The sequence below is a fragment of the Prionailurus viverrinus genome, chromosome B3, assembly GCF_022837055.1.
Source record: "Prionailurus viverrinus isolate Anna chromosome B3, UM_Priviv_1.0, whole genome shotgun sequence".
Taxonomy (NCBI): Eukaryota; Metazoa; Chordata; class Mammalia; order Carnivora; family Felidae; genus Prionailurus; species Prionailurus viverrinus.
In genome coordinates, this window is record NC_062566.1 from 108,176,049 (window position 1) to 108,194,891 (window position 18,843).

At 38.4% G+C, this 18,843-nt stretch overlaps 1 protein-coding gene across 1 annotated transcript; it reads left to right on the forward strand.

Moving 5' to 3' along the window:
* The first annotated feature begins 911 nt into the window (after window positions 1-911).
* Window positions 912-16,030, forward strand: CCDC196 (coiled-coil domain containing 196). The gene is given in 12 exon segments (XM_047863478.1): window positions 912-942; window positions 2,987-3,190; window positions 3,289-3,441; window positions 4,715-4,811; window positions 5,505-5,555; window positions 7,485-7,562; window positions 7,769-7,852; window positions 8,372-8,431; window positions 8,817-8,898; window positions 8,901-8,957; window positions 15,582-15,640; window positions 15,830-16,030. Coding segments are annotated over 11 exon segments (891 nt in total). The 5' UTR covers window positions 912-942; window positions 2,987-3,140; the 3' UTR covers window positions 15,950-16,030.
* The last annotated feature ends 2,813 nt before the right edge of the window (window positions 16,031-18,843 follow it).

Genomic DNA, 18,843 nt, shown 5'->3' on the forward strand with positions numbered 1-18,843 from the left:
GGCCTATTTTGAGGTACCATATGAATTTCAGTGGATATTATGCAGTGACAAAGAAACACAATGTTTACTGCAGAAAAAAAATATGATTTGCTACTATAATTTATCTAAACATTGGTGAGGTCCTACAAGTTATTTAATAAGAAGTATGTTTGCTGACCATAACCTCCTGTTCCTCTTCCTTAGACCCCTTAAACTCAACCGCTTCCTGGTTTCTCCTCTTAACCACCTGCTCTTCAGTTTCTTCCCTGCACAGCGTGAATACCACGATCAACTCTCTCTTTTATGGATACTCTTACCAGACTGCTCACCCCCCTTACTCCTTGAACTTCTGCTTATATATTCTGCCAAATTGCAGCTCAGAGTCAACCAACCATCTGTTCTTCCTACTATTGCTTCTATCTTGCCAAGTACTGCTGGAGAAATTGTATAACTGCTGATTCATGCCATGACAATCTGCAACTCCCAAACTCACCTTGACCTTTAGCACTACTTGGCGATCCTTTCACTCTTGCCTGGTTGGCTTCCTTTTCCATGGTGCAGGTGCTATTCCAAACCTCAAGTCATCGCTCTTCCCAAGTTTCCTACCATGCTTCCTCAATCAACAGATGACTTAACTTTCTACTGCAGGAAAAATCAGTGTTCAACTTCCCTCCTTTCAATTTCCAACAGTCATCTATAGCTTCACCCTCCCTACCTCTGTCCCAGAGTTAATGTAGTCTATCAATTATCCATTCAATACTAGTTTTTGATTTTAAGCTCTTTTAATGTATACATTATTACAAGACAAATATTCTTGAAGTCAGATTACAAGTTGGAGAAATGGGCATCGGAATGTTAGGGAATAAAAGGTGCTGATTGGCCACTGAAAAGAACATATTCTGATGTCAGAATAGCAAATGTTCTTCCCTGTTCAATCATTTGCAAGCAAGGACACAAAGGAAGGTGAGTTGGATGCTGCCTGTCCATTAAGTGTTTTAAAATTCTAACATTATTCTGCCAACCAAACATTAAGACATGAAATTTAAAGAGGCTCTGCTTTAGTATCAATGCCATTATTGTTCTCTACTATTTGATACCACCTACATCTACAGTCTAAAAAAACTATTAGTAATAAGTCCACTTAGTTCCTTCTTTTAGCTAGTTTGTTCACCCTCATTAAATCCAAACTTTTCATGGAAACTCTTAAGACAACCAGTGTGAATTACATTGTGCTTCATCTGATATGACTGTTCTAATTTAATGTCATATTATACTAGCTATCATACAAAACATACAAGTGACACATATTTGCTTTAGAAAATGTATCTGTAGGGGTGCCTGGGTGGCGCAGTCGGTTAAGCGTCCGACTTCAGCCAGGTCACGATCTGACGGTCCGTGAGTTGGAGCCCCGCGTCAGGCTCTGGGCTGATGGCTCGGAGCCTGGAGCCTGTTTCTGATTCTGTGTCTCCCTCTCTCTCTCTGCCCCTCCCCCGTTCATGCTCTGTCTCTCTCTGTCCCAAAAATAAATAAACGTTGAAAAAAAAATTTAAAAAAAAAAGAAAATGTATTTGTAGAGACTGCCTAAGAAGGTTTGCTGTAGAAGATCCTGATAGGAAATATTTATCAGATCCAACCAGGTGCAGATCCAGGTTTTTTGGGACCCTGAAGTATACATATTTTGGAGATTTCCCTCTTTCTAAAAAGAGAATAGAAAATTATGGATATAAAATGAGGTATGGAGCCTTTGAGAGAAGTTTGTAAAGATAAAGGGCTCTGAAGTTTAAGTTTCATCAGCCTCATATAAATCAGCCTTTTTTGTATTTTGTATTGCTTAGGGCATTAAACAATCCCTAAACCCATAACAACCAAAAACACATGAAAAAGTAAACACCTGACATGAGCCAGGAACTTCATATAATATAGTCAATTCTCACTCAAACCTTTTGCCATTCTCATTTTTACAAAAATGGGACCTGAGGCTCAGAGAATTTGGTAACTTGCTCACAGTCAGCTCACTTCTCACAGTGAAGCCAAGATTCAAACCAAGATCAATGAACTAAATCTTGTGTTATTTCCACTACAATATTCTGCCTTTAAGGTTTCCCAAAACACAAAGAGGTTAAGTTACTCTGGAGGATGCCCATAGAAGATGCCCAGAAATGCTCAGTCAATACTTGAAATTGACATGACTTAATTCATATTTGAGAACATCACTAAAAATATTGCCCTAAAGCTGTGTTTAAAGGGCTTGAAGAAAAAAATAAAAAATAAAAAAAAATAAAGGGCTTGAAGAAACAAATGTGTGACTCTTTGGGTTATTTTCTGCTCACTAAGTTACATAGATGAAGACAGAAAATCTTAGTCTAGGAGAAATGTGGTTCTAGCAAGGGAAGAAAAATGGAGGCCGAATCAGAATCTGGAAGTAAGTATAAATTTGCAGTCTCTCAGGAAAAAGCCTGGCTGTGGAAGGACATACCGATAGTATGGATTTTTCACAAATTATGTCTCTTGCTATGTGTCCAGTATTATTCTCTCTTGCCCTGTAGTATATCAAGTTTTGAAGATAGGAAAATAATGATAGTTAGCTCATATATTGCTCACTATTATATCCATAGGTTATATTTGCCAGTTTGGCCTTTATTTTTCAAAAATGTCTCTTAGAGGTTTTTCTCTTCTCCTAAGACCCTCAGAAGGTAGATGCTCTGTATTTATATTTTCCTTACTCACAGAATCTGGACAGTATGTAGTAGACTTTTAATTGAGGTTACTTGGCATGGAAGGTGGTGTTAGTGAGTTATTTTTGACCAGCCACTGTTTTCTAGGAATTCCATAATATAGATGTGTTCTGATTCTCTGCCTCATTCAATCAAAGACTTCAGGATAAAACTTTGGGCATTGGTTAAACCTAAGGAAAGAATTGATCAGATGTATCTAACAGTATTTTCAGTCAACAAGCTGTCTCTGATGTTGGAGTTACTTAAAAGACCTGTTGATTCTGTGGTCTTAGGGCCATTGTGACTCAAGCTGCAGCTAAAACCAGTCCAATGCAACAGACGTTTCAAGAACAGCAGCAGAAAAATGATGACCTGACTGAATGGAACAAGAAGGCACGTATTTTCAAGAAGACATCTCTATTCTTAGAGTAGAAATTTCCCTTCAAGATGACAAGTGGTTCAAACCCTTCAGGATCTTACTTGCCCTCAAAAGTAAGGTGAGCCTTGAACAGATGCCAAGTGGTAACTATCCAGAAGGGAAAGGAGAGTCTCTATTATTAACCTAGGCTAAAGACAGATATTATTCTTCCCACAGATGTTCCAAAATAGATGACAACTACTTGAAGGAATTGAATGAGGACTTAAAGCTAAGGAAGCAGGAACTGTTAGAGATCCTAAAACCTCTTGAAGATAAGAACAATCTCTTATTCCAGAAGTTGATGTCTAACTTGGAAGAAAAACAGAGAAGGTAAGGGCTCCCTACTCAGGATTTCCTAGAGGGGAAAAAGCTGGAGAACTTTAATCCATAGGATTAACAATGATTATTTACATTTTTAAAAAGGTTTAGACATTTAGCTATAATAGATAAAGAATTTGTAGCCACAAATCAGTGGCAAGTAATCTTTTATTTACTTTTAGTAAAATTGCATATGACTCAGCCCTCATCTCAAGGAGCTACAGGTATCCCCCTTCTTCCCTAGGATGCCCACCCGAGAAACAGAGAAGAGCCTTTAGTATCATCAGTCTATCATGGTTACACTGATAGCTCCTTATACATGTTTGTGGAATCACTTTAGGGTAGATGACTCTGCCCTTCCCATGCAAAGCAGTGAAATAGAAAAATTTTCTGGGCCTAGGAGTCTTCTGGAGGTCTGGCCTCTTTAATATGCTAGGCAGATAAGGTCTCAACTCTTAACTAGAGCACTCACTGTTCTTGGGACCCACCAACTTTGTTTCCTTTCCAGTCTCAAAGAATCTCACCTTAATGGATCTACCTTCATTCTCTACCCTTACAGTAAGCATCTCAGGGAGCCCCGACTTTTGGAGAGCAAAAGCCAGGCAGAAAGTTGTGATCAAGCACCAGCTGCTTACAATGCAGAAATAAACGTCTCTCAGGGCAAGAGAACACAAAGGCTTGCTTCGCTGCTTACAATTAAGGAGGAAAAAGTACCATAAACATAAGCATAAATTAATGTTTTTAAAGAATAGAGAGTCTTTGACTCACTTGGTATTGATTCAGATTTTGTTAGAAACTTCTTGATGGCTTGGATTCTCTGAGAGCTACCATAAGGATATAAGTGGTTTCCCCAACTAACTCAAATGTCTTTCACATGGAGAAGCAATACCAACAGAGATGGTGTAGGACATAATTCTTGGATTTATGCTGAAGTCAACAGATTCTATGAACTCCTTCTTCACAGGGGCAAAACACCCTTTCTACCCCAAAAGCCATACACCAAAATATTTTTCTGAAGGAGTAAAGAAGAGTCTCACTGGCTGTTGGAGGCCTAAGTTTTGAGCATTGTTGGACACAGAATTCATTTTAGAGCACATAGCTGAGGCAAATGTCGATTGGGAATAAAATCATCCTATAGAGAGCTACTATGTCCAGAAGGAATTCTGTAATTCCTATGACTTCGGCACCCATCTCTCTCCCTTGACAGAACGCTTTCTGACTGCTTGCAGAGTATTAATACTACCCTTTAGGAAGTATTATGTTTTGTGACGTCTTTTCATTCTAGTCTACAGATCATGAGGCAGATCATGGCAGGAAAGGGGAGTGAAGAATCCTCAGTCATGGAGCTCATTAAGGAAGCAGAGGAGATGAAGCAGAATCTGGTAAGAGGTTGGTGGGCATTTCAGGGAATTGCCTCCTGAACAGGGCTCAACTCAATTACTACCATCAGATGTGGAAGGAAAGACAGTTCATCTCTAGCATCTGAGGCTCCAATACTCCTATCTCCTTCATCTAGAAAGGGGTCAGATGAAATGTTGGGCAAATTCAAGACTTGGTAGCAAAAATTCTATTTCTTTTTGACTCTTAAAAACTTTTCATTTAGGGGTTAGTAATACAAGCATATTAACCCTTCACATTTCAGAAAGAATAGAAAATACCAAAGTAAAATAAAAGAAATAGTTTGCTTCAGGAGACTCATAAGAGTTTAAAAAACCAACAAGGTAAAGGATCTTAAAAATTATAAATTAGTGGTCTAAGCCCCAGAGAAACTTCTGTATGATCAGAACATCTTAAGTGTTGTGTGAGGAACACATTTCTGTTGATATCATACTATGATTACCATAATTATAGTTATTATTAAAAATCATTATTATTTTTTTATTATCATCATCATCAAACTCATCTCTCATGTTCCTGGATTTTGAGCTAGGTCTATTTATTGCCTTCCTTTATGGTTTGTTTTATACCTGTGTCCCCATCCCTTTCCCCTCATTATTTATAATTTCTTCCAATTTCACTTTAATGACTGGACAAACACGTTTCTGTTTGTTTGGTTTCCTCCCCACCCCCAACAGGAAAGGAAAAACAAGATGCTTCGGAAGGAAATGGAGATGCTATGGAACAAGGTGTGCCTCTAAGGATCTCTTGATAGAATTGTCTTACAGACCCTAATGCAAAGAACTTCCCTCTCCTCTGGTCCCCATTCTCATTTTGTCATGTCCCGGCTTCCATCCTTGCCTCCTTCCAATCCATCCTTCGCACAGCAGCCAGAGTGATATTTTTGAAATAATCAAACCACGTCGTTATTCTTATGGAAACCATTTATAGCTGCTCCTTATTGTGGCATAATGTGGCTGTTGCCTGCCTCTCTCTTCTCATAGAAGTCTTCCCCTTACTTTCTATGCAACCCACACGGGCCTCCTTATGGATTCTCAAACATGCCCAGACTCTTCCTATCTCAAGGCTTTTGCTTTACCCTGGCCTATAATACTATTTCTTTTGGTTGGCTCATATTCATGCTTCAGGTCTCTGCTTAAATGTCACCTCCTCAGGGAGGTCCTCCTTGTTCACTCTATCTAAAATAGGGCACCCCGGGGCACCTGGGTGGCTTGGTCGGTTGGGGGTCTGACTTTGGCTCAGGTCATGATCTCGTGGTCCCTGAGTTCCAGCCCTGCGTCGGGCTCTGTGCTGACAGCTTGAAGCCTGGAGCCTGCTTCAGATTCTGTGTCTCCCTCTCTCTCTGGCCCTTCCTCCTTCTCTCTCTCTCTCTCTCTCTCAAAAATAAATAAACATTAAAAAAAAAATTTAAGAAATAAATAAAATAGGGCACCCCTTCCTCACTTTCTATTATATAACTCTATTCATGTCCTCCATAGCACTTTTTATAATTAAACTTATTATTTTTATTTTATTATTATTATTATTAATTATGATTATACTTGTTTCTTATCTCCCTGACCCCCTCTGGAATACAAGCTCCTCCAGTTTCTTGATTGCTTTGTTCATCTCTGAATCCTTAGCATGTAGCACAATGCTTAGAACATAGTAGACAATAAATGTAAGTTGGATGAATGAATGAATAAATACCTAATTCTAATTCTTCTATGATTTTGCAACAATCACAGCATTGCCTAATATATAATAGTAGGGCCTTTTGCTGGGAAACCAGGTGGGAGTGGATGTTCCTTTGTAGTCTAAGTCGTTGGGATTTGAGTGCTTTTTCACAGACTAGAAGACTAGAAGAATAGATTGTGTCTTGTGATATAAACAGTGTGTAGTGTGATCTCTGACTGCTTTTTTCATATTAACTTTCCACAAATAATCAGGATACCATCAAGTCTTGCATCTTGACCTGAGATCTGCTCCTACTTCTCAGAGGTAGCTACAAATCAGTTCTGTGAATTGTCAGTTTTAGTTCTTCTGTTTTTGAGTCCTTGTGATAAGAACTATGCCAGCACAATTCGTCTATGAAAATCCAGCTTCTTCAAAGCTCTCAAAGATTTTAAAAGGGATGTCCCTGTATGTTAGCTTGTGATTGGCTTTCCCTACCCATAGTTTTAGACAGCAGAAAGTGGAGAGAGAAAAACAGTATGGTCAGGGGTTAAGAACATAAGCTTCAGGGTTCACAAGATCTGCTTCAAATTCCAGCTCTGTACTTTTGTAGCTGTGTGACCCTAAACAAATGACTTAGCCTCTTCAAATATCTTTTCCTCGTTGGAAAAGATGGAAGTAAAAATAGTCCTGTGAGGCTTAAATGAGAATGTTTGTAATGTAGTAGCATATTGTAAATAAGTAAAGAAATGTGCAAGTAGCTTACAGTACTGATGGCTTATAATAAGGGTACAGTTAATAGGTTTTATTGTTATAAGTTACACTAAAGAGACCAAATAGAAGGACTTGTTCCATCCTGAACCCCATTTGGTAGTACACTTTTCTGGTTGAACCCTGACAGTTTCCTGACTGGCAGAAACCAAAAAACCTTGACTTACATTGGTTTTCCACTTCCCTCACTAATTCCCACTAATTTAAAGCTTTGCCAAAACGTCTCTCTACAGACATTCGACACAGAAGAACTTGGTGATCAACAAAAAGCACCGCAGATAAAAAACAAAGCAGACTTGCAGGATGAGAAGGCAAGTGGACTACATGTTACTTAGAATTTCAGGGTTGTTGATGTCACACTGCTGGAAACAGCCTGTTGACAATCAGGGCTAGTTTGGGCAGGCAAATAGGCGGGATCTGGGCCTTGAGCATATGTGTGTTGGATTTACTGTTGGCTGAGACATTGTACTTCTTTCCCGGGACCTTCTCTTCCTTTAGCTCTCTTCTTATATCCCAGGTTCCCAAAACCCCCTCCTCACCTAGGAAGACCAAGAATGAACTGGAGACATCATGTGCAGAGAAAGTGAAAGAGAAAAAGAAGGTAGTGTGATCTTTCTGAATGGTAGGGGCTTTTAGAGGTGATAGAATGGAGATTTTTAATAATGTATTAGTATCCTCCTGAAACTGATACAAATTTTATAGGAGATGTGGTTCCTTTGGGATATTATATTTGAATCAGAGTGGCATTGCAAGTTTAGGGGAAATAACGTTAACGAGGGCAAAGTGGGAGAAACTATACCAACAATGTAACTCCACAATAACTATGTGATGTCAAAATAATAGCTAATTTGTTTTTGAACATTTATTTAGGGATATTATGCTTGTATCTAATCTTCTCACAACAAATTTATTCATAAAAATTGATTCTATTCATTTAGCTTTTAGCTTTTAGAGCATGGATTGTACCGATGAGGGCTACAAGAAGGACTGTGCAGTTGAAACCAATTTATTAGTGAATCTATGACAGCATACTTTGGCTACGAAGTCTTTGCAGCATTTTGAGAACGCTGATTTCTGATCTCAATTTATTTTGTCACCCAGAAGCTCTTTCTTCCACCAGGAAAAGCCACAGAGGAAAATGGAATGGGTCGGGTATCAGGAACAAGCCAACATCCTTCAGGTACTAAGATCTTCCAAGGTTGGACATGGGATACAGTTTCACTCAAATAATACAACATCTTTTAGTTTCATAATAGTAATCCCTATGCCCTCCTCTGGATTACCAATTATCCTGCTAAAAGAAATGTTCCATGGCGAGATTGCTGTGGAAACCTATCTCCAGCTTCACCTTGAATAGCTTAAGATAAATACATTTTTTTTTCCTTTAGTCTTGATTTTGTTCTATTTGAAGTGGGGGTGGGGGGAATCACAAATACTTTCTGCCCGACTTTAAGGACTGAGCATGATGGGATCATTTTAAACTTCTGAGTAAAAAGGTTTCAAGTAACAGGTGGTTTAGAGAAGCCAATACTATATGTGTAGCTCTGAAAAATGTTCTCCTGTAGAATGGCTTTAATGGCAAAATGATTGAGTTGAGAATTGAAGCCTTGAAGAACTACCAGAAGGCCAATGACCTGAAATTGTCACTAACTTACAGCAGAATTTGGGGCCAAAGCAAGCATATTTTAATCTTCCTGGGTCTCGAGGTAGGTAAAGTATCGGTATACATGTGGAGGTTTTATTTTAGTTTACATTGAAAATTCCATTCCTTGAAAAGTGATTACCACAATGCCTGGCACACAGTAAATTAAATGTTAGTAGTGACATAATAAGTTTTATAACTATCATTATTATTTCTCAGAAGCTCTGGTAAAGTAAGGATTCCTCTGGAGAAAATGAATTTTCTTTCGTAAAGACTAAATTACATATTATGTACTTAGTATATGTAGTTGATACACAGTTGACAGCTGATAAAATTAGTTTCCTCCCCACTTCCTCCATTTTCCTAGGAATTATTGGGGTTTGATATCATGAATCTTGTTGGAATAGACTCTGCTGTTTCAGAACAGGAGGCCAAAGAGATAGCCATCTGACAATGGGTGTGAGTTTTGCCAATCCAGATTTTTCTCTGAGATTTTCAGTGTTTCCTCCCCCCTCCCAAAGAATTTATGGCATCATTAGAGAAAACAGTATATTTTACCATAAAAAAAAAGAAAAAGAAAAGAATAGGGGCAGCTGGGTGTCTCAGTCAGTTAAGTGTCCAACTTCGGCTCCAATCATGACCTCATGGTTTGTGAGTTCGAGCCCCGTGTTGGGCTCTGTCCTGACAGCTCAGAGCCTGGAGCCTGCTTCAGATTCTGTGTCTCCCTCTCAATCTCTCTACCCCTCCCCTGCTCGTGCTCTGTCTCTCTCTCTCTCAAGAGGGAATACACTTAAAAAAATTTTTTTAATAAAAATAAAAGAATAGCTTTTGAGGGACAGGAGAAAAGGTTCTTAAATTTTCAGGGATCTATGAATCTGAACTCTATTTTTTAATTTAAATTATTTTTATAATTTAAATTATATATTTTTTAATTAATTACGTATAACATGTAATATATACAAAAGAATGTACGGAATATATGTAATTGTGAAACAAGATAATAAAATTACCCCCCATGAATATACCAGTCTACTTAAGAATGGGAAAATACTTAGTACAGATGCTCCTGTGTGGAATCTGAATTCTATTTTAAAAAAGACACATGCAGTGAGAAATCATGGTTAGGGGATGACAATGTTTTATTAGTATTGGTATCAGTATGTATATCTCTAATTTCTTCTCAATCTTATTCTATTAAGGGCTTGAACAGCTGATAAAATCACACAGAGCATATATGATTAAATAAATATATGAGTAAATCAAATCAAAGAGAAAATAAGTTGAAGCCAGGTAAATACATGAAAATACATGATGAAAGTATTATATATAGTTGGTAGAAGCAGGCTTCAAACTTGGTTCTGGATTTCCCAGAAAAAGAAACATGGGTTTACATTGTCCACAAAATAATAATAAACCAATTGCTCAGAAGAAATATAGATTTTACTAGTACTGAGACCAGAGAGAAATTTCTCTTCCATGGAGATGGGATACTCTACATATGTTATAGTAGCTAATGTCCTCAACAATATTTCTAAGGTGAATTCAGAATCTAAATTTCCTAGCCTGTTTCTTATCTTTGTTGGCACAATATAATAAAAAAATTATCAATCTGAAATTTTTAAAAAGCAATGGGTCAGTTCAAGATGATTTGGTCCATGTGCACAGCACACTATTAGTCTGACTTGGCCCATAGATAAAATTTACAAAATCTAGATGGCTGGATCTACTACCCATCCTTTAACCCATGTTCTACTTATATTTTTTCTTTTAACTATTGCTTGATAAGAATTGGAAACAGAAAGCTTGAGATTTTCTTCTCCAATAAGAACCTAGAATACAATCAGAAGCAATATAAAGTCATCAAGGTATAAATTTAAAAGATGGAGGAGAAGAGGGTATGAGAAGGACAGATTCTTGTTTTACTTTAAAATTAGCTGAAGGTCATTTCAAAGGATCTTAGAGTAAGGAGTTTAAAATCTTTTAGCTCCAGATTCAAATCAAGTCAAGATTAGTAAATAGTGAAGGGTTCCATTTGATTCAATCACCCTATGGAGATTTTTTTTTTCCTTCCTTGCAGAACGTTGAATCTTTGAACTTTGGACTAAGGCAGCCCACAGATCGTACCCTCTTTTCTCTTATCTCCTCTTTATGCTTCTGGAGAATTAAGTGATAGGGCACTAAATTTCCAGTTACCACAAATGAAAGTAGCTACAGGCATGTGTGACCCATTACTGCTCTGTCTTACTGATTGTGCATTCACTGAACACTGGTTATAGGCCAGTTTCATTTTCTAACACCCACATAACACAAAATCTTTGGGTTTATTTGAGCCTAAGGGGATCTGAAATCTGAGTCCTAGATTTTGTTTATGTTGACTTATTTGTTTGATTATTGAAAAAAGAACAAAAGAACCATTAGTTTTCTTCATAGAGGGATTTTTAAAGTAATTATGTTAAGATAACATTATCAACAGTGATGTGATACGGTTTAGTCATGCTCAGTGTTTCCCAAATTCCCTTAGTCTATTTTTTATTCAGTATGTTCTGTTTAGATTGACTTCCTTAATTTCCTAATGCATTCCTGGAAAATAAAGTTACTATTACTGTTTTATTATTTTTTTAAGTTTATTTATTTAAGAGAGTGCACGCATGCATAGAGTGGAGGAGGCAGGGAAAGGAGAGGGGAAAGGGGAGTGACAGAGAAAGAATCCCAAGCAGACTCTTCACTGCCAGCACGGAACCTGGCCCTACACCGAAACTACAAGCCACAAGTTTATGACCTGAGCTGTAAATCAAGAGTCCGAGGCTCAACCTACTGAACCACCTAAGCGCCCCAAAATTCCTATTTTAAGTGGAAAACCAATAATAGTTTTCCATAATAGAAAGTAAACTTAATAAGTATACTGAAAACAAGATTTTAATGTTCTAACCAGATACTAAAGCCTGAGGTCCGTTTTATCTTTATTAGGAAGTGAGATTAGCATGGTGTAGGGAGTTTTAAAGCAAACCTGCACCAAACCGAAAATTTCTCCTTGATGCAATCGAGTTTGAAGAACTGAAAAGGGAGTAATTTTTTCACTGTGATTTATATAGTATTTAATGCTGTGTTCTAGCACCTCCTAAATTTATTTCAGTTGCCATTCAAAATCATCCCACCATCAAATTTCTGGAAACAGTACTTTAATAGAAAAGCTCTGGTTTTACAGTCAGATATATGAGCCACAGGCCTTATTCTGAGGCTAAACAGTTAAATTACCCAGGCAAGTCATTTAGTTTCAGTTTTTTCTTTGCCTAAGACAGTCAAAACATATTATAGAGCATATTGAAAACATGTGGTTTTGGGTAATGCTCACAATAACTCTCTAGGGTAGGTATCATGGGACAAAAAACTAGTTCAGAAAAGCCAGGCTTCTGACTCCATCTCCAAAGTTCATCTCCTAAAATGTGCAGAAAATGCCAGTGTTAAAGCATATGATATCTCATGACCCTTCCACATCTAAAAGGTATGATTTAAATCTGAACTTATCAACTTTTTAATATGTAATCGTCCCAATGAAGACTCATACTCCCTAAGGGTAATTTGTTTAGTAGTAAAGGAAACAGTTCAAAATAGGTTCACAGTTTGTAATTCTTCATTTAACCCAGTAGGTGGCACCAATCACATCCAGGCTTCTAGTCCACAAATAGTGGTAATTCAGGAAACCTGAAATATCGTCAGAGAGATTGGCCTTCTATTACTCTTAGGACAAAATGTGCTACATTTATATATCAAATGAAAAAAAAAACTATTGATGTTTTCTTCCATGCTCTGCACTGAGGTGTATTACTGGCAGCCTTGATTAGACCTTAATAAACTCCATATTCTGCTGTGCAATCCTTACCTATTATTCTATGCCTTGAACTAGAGTTCCCTCCATTCCAAATACATCCACTGTCCACTTCCTCCACAATCCCTATCTAATACTGTTTCTTTCCACCACAGAAAAGTCAGGTAATTGGGACACTGAATTATAAAATGAGTTGGGCAATTGTATACGGTGTTGATTTTTTGAAGTTTAAGTCCTTAATACTGTTCCTAGATACAGTTCATTTTCCTCTAGTTTCAAAAGAATTGAATTTCACAAACCTGTCTTAAAGGATGAAGTGTCATTTTGGACACACCTCCCAGCAAATCAGGGTATAGGCCCTTCTGTTCTAGGCATTTCCAAATAGAAAAAAGGTTTCTCCCACTACTCTTGGCCAAGAATCCCTCCTCCCACATAAACTGTCCTGTGTGCTGGTTGGCTGTGTTGCAGTGGTGTGATCTATTTGGTTGGCAAGATACAATCTTGTGTTAATATTAGTTTGTTGTACTTTACGCAATCCATACTTGCAAACCCTCTTGAGGCCCTGGTTATATATAGCATTACCTTTGTCAATCTAATCTGTTTGGCATTCCGCCTCGCCTAGGCTTATAGAAGAGAAAAACATTTTAGACCGAGTGAAGTCCTTATGGACATGGGTCACATGTAAAGGGATTTGCTTTCCCACCAGTGTAAAATTACAATTTGACCCAGGCTATGGAACAGTCCTTCCCCAGACTCTGTAGAGTCAAGAGAACAGTTCGTGGTCTTTGGCAGCCATGTATCTTAGAAAGCACAGGCATGAAATAATCTTTCAATTCAGCTGACTTTTCCATCATGCCTGCTGGTAGTTTAAAGAGGAAGTTTATCTTCGGCAATAATATAACTGACGATAAGACATTTGATTCTGACAGACTTCTTTTCTCTCCTCCCCTCCACCTCCTCTCCCCACTGAACTCATACTCTTGGCATTTCCTTGAGTTCTTTTGAGAAGAGGCTGAAGGTTGGATGTGAATATTTTGCTACACTTATAAATTCAGATGAAAGCCCAGTGAGGTGGGAAATGAATACTCTTGAGACCTTATTTATTCTATAACTCTCTCTGTTCTTAAAGCAAGTCATTCTTCCTGGCTTTAACCTTTACTTCACTTTAGTATTACTCTTCCTGATGGCTGACATATACTCCAGTAAGTGCTGCCAAATAATGTTAAGCTAAAATGCTGGAAAACAGAGTCAGAAACCCACAGCTCAAATCTGGGTCCTTGATAAATATGTTTTTAGGTTTGTTTATTTATTTTAAGAAAGAGAGAGAGCGCAAGCAAGGTAGAGGCAGAGAGAGAGAGGGATATAGAGAGAATTCCAAGCAGGCTCCATGCTGTGAGTGCAGAACCTGACATTGGGCTCGAACTCAGGAGCCATGAGATATTGACTGAGCCAACCTCAAAAGTCGGAAGGAAGCTTAACCAACTGAGCCAACCAGGCACCCCTAAATATGGGCTTTTTAAAGCTTTGAGGCAACTTGAACCTTTTGTGGATTTTGTTATTTTACTTTATTTTATTTTGTTTTGTTTTATAGAGAGGACTCACGCAAGTGGGGGAGAGGGGCAGAGGTAGAGTGAGAGAGAGAATCTTAAGTAGGCTACATGCTCAGCATGAGCCCAACTCAGGGCTCAATCCTATGACCCTAGGATCATGACCTGAGCCAAAATCAAGGGTCAGACATTTAACTTACTGAGCCACCCAGGCAACCCAACTCGAACTTTGAATGTCAAAGTTAGGTTTCTGTTATAGTAGTACTACATAGTAGTTACTATAGTTACTACTACTACCTATAGTAGGTTATGAAGTTAATTTTGAATCTAAGTCATTTTTTCACTTCCTATAAAACCCCACAGAAGTCCAGGGGAGAATAAAATTCTTCCTTCCTAAAAATAAATTTTGAAGGTTGAAAAAAATAAACTGTACCTTTATTAATATTATGATTATTTCAATGAGTGACAATAGCTTCCAAACTTTGTAATATCACACACTTAGGAAACTCAGCAGGATTATTAGGATAGGGTTATCATATTTAGCAAATAGAGGATGTTCAGTTAAGTTTGAATTGCAGATAAATAATTAATGTTTTAGTATAAGCATGTTCCAAATATTTCATGGAACGTGCTTATACTAAAAATATTTAGTGTTTATTGAAATCCAAACTTAACTGGGTATCCTGGCAACCCTAACCTAGGACAGACTCACTACAGAGCCTACTTAAACGCCCCACAATTCTTCCCCTCCCCCCCGCCCCGCTGCTTTTTATTGGCTCTCTTCTTCTTCATCTCAGCCTATGCCTGTCATTCTGTCTGCCTCCTTTCTTTGTCCCCTCGCCCACCTTTATCTTTTTTGTTGTTCTCTACTGTCCACAGTTGGCCATTTTTATGGAATATGTATCTGGGTTATCTGAAATATATATATATATATATATATATATATATATATATATATAAAATTTATCATCCCATTTCTTCATGTAAAAGTTATATTAAACATATGCTTTGTAGGCTCTCAAAATTATTTCTACTTGCATATAATCCTCAAATGATTTTCTTCCCTCCGTGGGACATGGGCCCTCAGCAGAGAAGGGTTTGCCACTTGAACTCTAAAAATACTGTTTGAAGTTGTTTTCTAACACAATTACAAAATCCACATTAATGCTAATGCCAGAGTCATTCTACAGTGATGCAATGATATGTGATGTGTGATGAATGTTAGTAGCCTTACAACTCAAAATAAAACCAGGTTTTGTTTTGTTGGGTTTTTTTCCTCAAAGAAAGCTCCCATTTTCCTAATGTTTCCCACCAGGTACTGTGAACACTACAACTACCAGCAGATTAACTACCAGCAAAAACGAATCTAATGTGGTAAGAACTAGTTTCATTTTCAAAATTATTTTAAAGGCTTGCATAGATAGTGGGTGTAGATTTTTAGAATTTATTTGTTAAAGTACATTCTAATTTAATATTTTTAGGAGATTTGTAAAGTGGGTGCCAGGGCACTTGATGTTTTAATTGTTTTTTGGATTCCCCCCACCCCGCCCTTCTATGTTGTAGAGAATTCTGGGATCAAAAACCTACACAGAACAACAAAGAGCTAAAGGAAATAAGTTTGATGATGTAGGAGGGAGGATCTTTTTTCTGAGGTCACTGCCAGATGAAGCTCTGAAGGATTAGAAGGCTTTCACTCCGCTTGCTTTGGACAGATTTAAAGACGAGGCACAGCCATTTGTGTTAATTAAAATCTCTCAAACCTTTGTTTTAGTGCAGTTTATTCTGTCCCCACTAAATTGGGTGGAAATGCTAGTTAGATGTTTGACCTTAAGCATGTCAGGAATTTAGTCATTTAGGGATTGTAAAATAGTCCCTGATTATTTTGATAGCTTTTGATTTTGAAATGACTAGGTTCAAACCACATTGTATGTTGTTAACAAGTCCATGAAAGGCTGTTCCTCTCCACCTCTGAAATGTTTCATTCTGCACAGATCCATCACTAACATATGAGCAAAAGTACATACAAAATAAGGAAAATTATAAGCCTTACAGTTTTTTTACTCTCTCGTCTATCATGTCCAACTGTCCTAGTTTGCCTCCTAGTTATCTGCCTCCATTCTGCCTCCTCATTATCTTTTCCTTTAATATCTCCTACCTTCCTATCTTCTACCTAACTGTTTTAGTTCAGGCCCTCTTTCCTGCCTAGATTAGCACGGCTCTTAATTGGTTTCCCCTCTCTAGTCCCTCTATTCTATCTTCCACAGCACCTGAAGCTGTCTCTTCTAAAAGAGGAATGAGATCATGTCTTTTTCCTACTGGTTTTCCATTGACTTTAGTATAAAGTCCAAACTCCTTCATAGACCATATAATGATTTACCTTCTGCCTATGTCTCTAGTCTCCTTTTTCACTGTATCTACCTTTCTTCATATATTGAGCTCAACAGACCTATTTGCAATTCCCCTGATGTGCCATGAGGTCTATTATCTCCATGCCTTTGCATAAAGTTGATTCTTCTCTCCTTGTCTATTTGCCCATTAACATTTGTCCATAGGGCTGAGTTTGGTGCCCTTCTCCCATCCCAGCAATTCTTAATTTTAACTATTGTATTAGAATCTCCTTGGGAGCTTTTAAAAATACTAATTCACTAGGGAGAGGGGCCAAGATGGTGGAACAGCATGGAAGTTTTTTTGTGTCTTACATTCATGAAATACAGCCAGATCAACACTAAACCATCCTGTACACGTAGAAAGCTGGTTTAAGGATTAACACAACAATCTGCACAACCTGAACCACAGAATTCCACAGGTATGCAGCCCGCAGGGGTGAACTTGGGGAGAGAGAAGCCGCCGAGGTCAGGGAGCTGTTTTTGCTTATGGAGAGAGAACAGGGGTGGAGGGGGAGTTCGGGAAAAGGACCCCCCCCCAAAAAAAAACCACCTGGAGAGAAAGTGGAAAAGTGGAAACAGCTGCAGGGACTGAACTAAAAAGGGAGAAAGGAAAAAGGAGAGGGTTTAAATTCCATTAAGACTCTATAAACAGGGGGAGTGTAGAGTCTGAAACGCCACAGCTCAATACCTGGTCGTGCCCTGGTGAGAAGGGCGAATCCCCAGGAGCAGAATGAAGTTGAGGGTCTTTGGGCCACACAGGGAGAGGCGGTTCCCCTGCTGGGAGGACATCTGGTAGAGGCTGTGTGGCTCCCCCGAAGGCCCCAGTGGACCCGGGAGAAAAACCACATTCACGGGTGCTGGAACAAGGTCATTGGGAGTGAAGCCTGGTGCCAGCTGTGTGGTGTGATTTTCCATAATCTCTGAAACACGGCTGCCACATGATCGTGTGAACTTTTTCTGGGGTAGGCTAGCACTCAGCCACAGTCTCTGAGCATCAACAGCAGCATGGTCCCTTGAACGTTCCTGGGAGCAGCCGGCACCCGGTCATTGCTGTGTGAGACCCTCCCACAGAGGGGCAGAACGGGTCAAAGCTGCAGTCCCTCAGAAGTGAGGGGTTGGGAAACACAGCTGCATCTGAGATAAAACTCAGGAGGGAGGTGCTACCTGGGGCTTGGTCACAGACAGCGTAAAAGCAGGGAGTGAATGGAAGCTGAGGACAAAGGACTGGTGCGCGATTGCTGGTCGGGGAGAGCACAGAGTTTGATACTAGAGACTGGGTAGCTGGGTGATGCCATTTTCACTGTTCCCATGCATGCGTATACGCACCTATGAGCACCACAACACTCCACCCCAGTAGGCTAGCAACGCCATCTAGTGGATAATGGAGATGTTACACTAAGCCCTGCCCAACTGGGCCGATCTCACTCTTCAGGAACACAAATCCGCTTGCTTAGCTTAAGGACTATAAAGCTCTTCATAGTTTGACTTCTAGGGGAAAATGAAGTAATTTCAATCATATTTCAGTGTGTTCACTGGTCCATCTGTTCAATTTTCTTTTTTTTCTCTTTTTTGTTTCTTTTCTTTTTCTTGAATACAGAAGGAGAAAAAATTTATTTTTATTTTCAATTTTTATTAAAAATATTTTTATTTGTTTTTTTCCACTATATGTTTTACATTTTTGTGAATTTTTCAAATTCTATTTTACTTCCATAATTTCAGTTCTAAAAAATTGTTTATTTAATTTATTTTTTAATTTACATCCAAGTTAGTTACCATATAGTGCAACAATGATTTCAGGAGTAGATTCCTTAATGCCCCTTACCCATTTAGCCCATCTGCCCTCCCACAACCCTTCCGGTAACCCTCTGTTTGTTCTCCATATTTAAGAGTCTCTTATGTTAGGTCCCCCTCCCTGTTTTCATATTATTTATGTTTTCCTTCCCATATGTTCATCTGTTTTGTATCTTAAAGTCCTCATATGAGTGAAGTCATATGATATTTGTGTTTCTCTGACTAATTTCGCTTAGCATAATATGTCTAGCTCCATCCACATAGTTGCAAAAGATTTCAAGATGGAAAGATTTCATTCCTTTTGTCCATCATTTCATTTTATTCTATTTCATTGTATTCATTTTTTTCAAATTTTCAAACGTTTTCCTTGCCCCTGCTTTTTTCGCCTTTTTTTTTTTG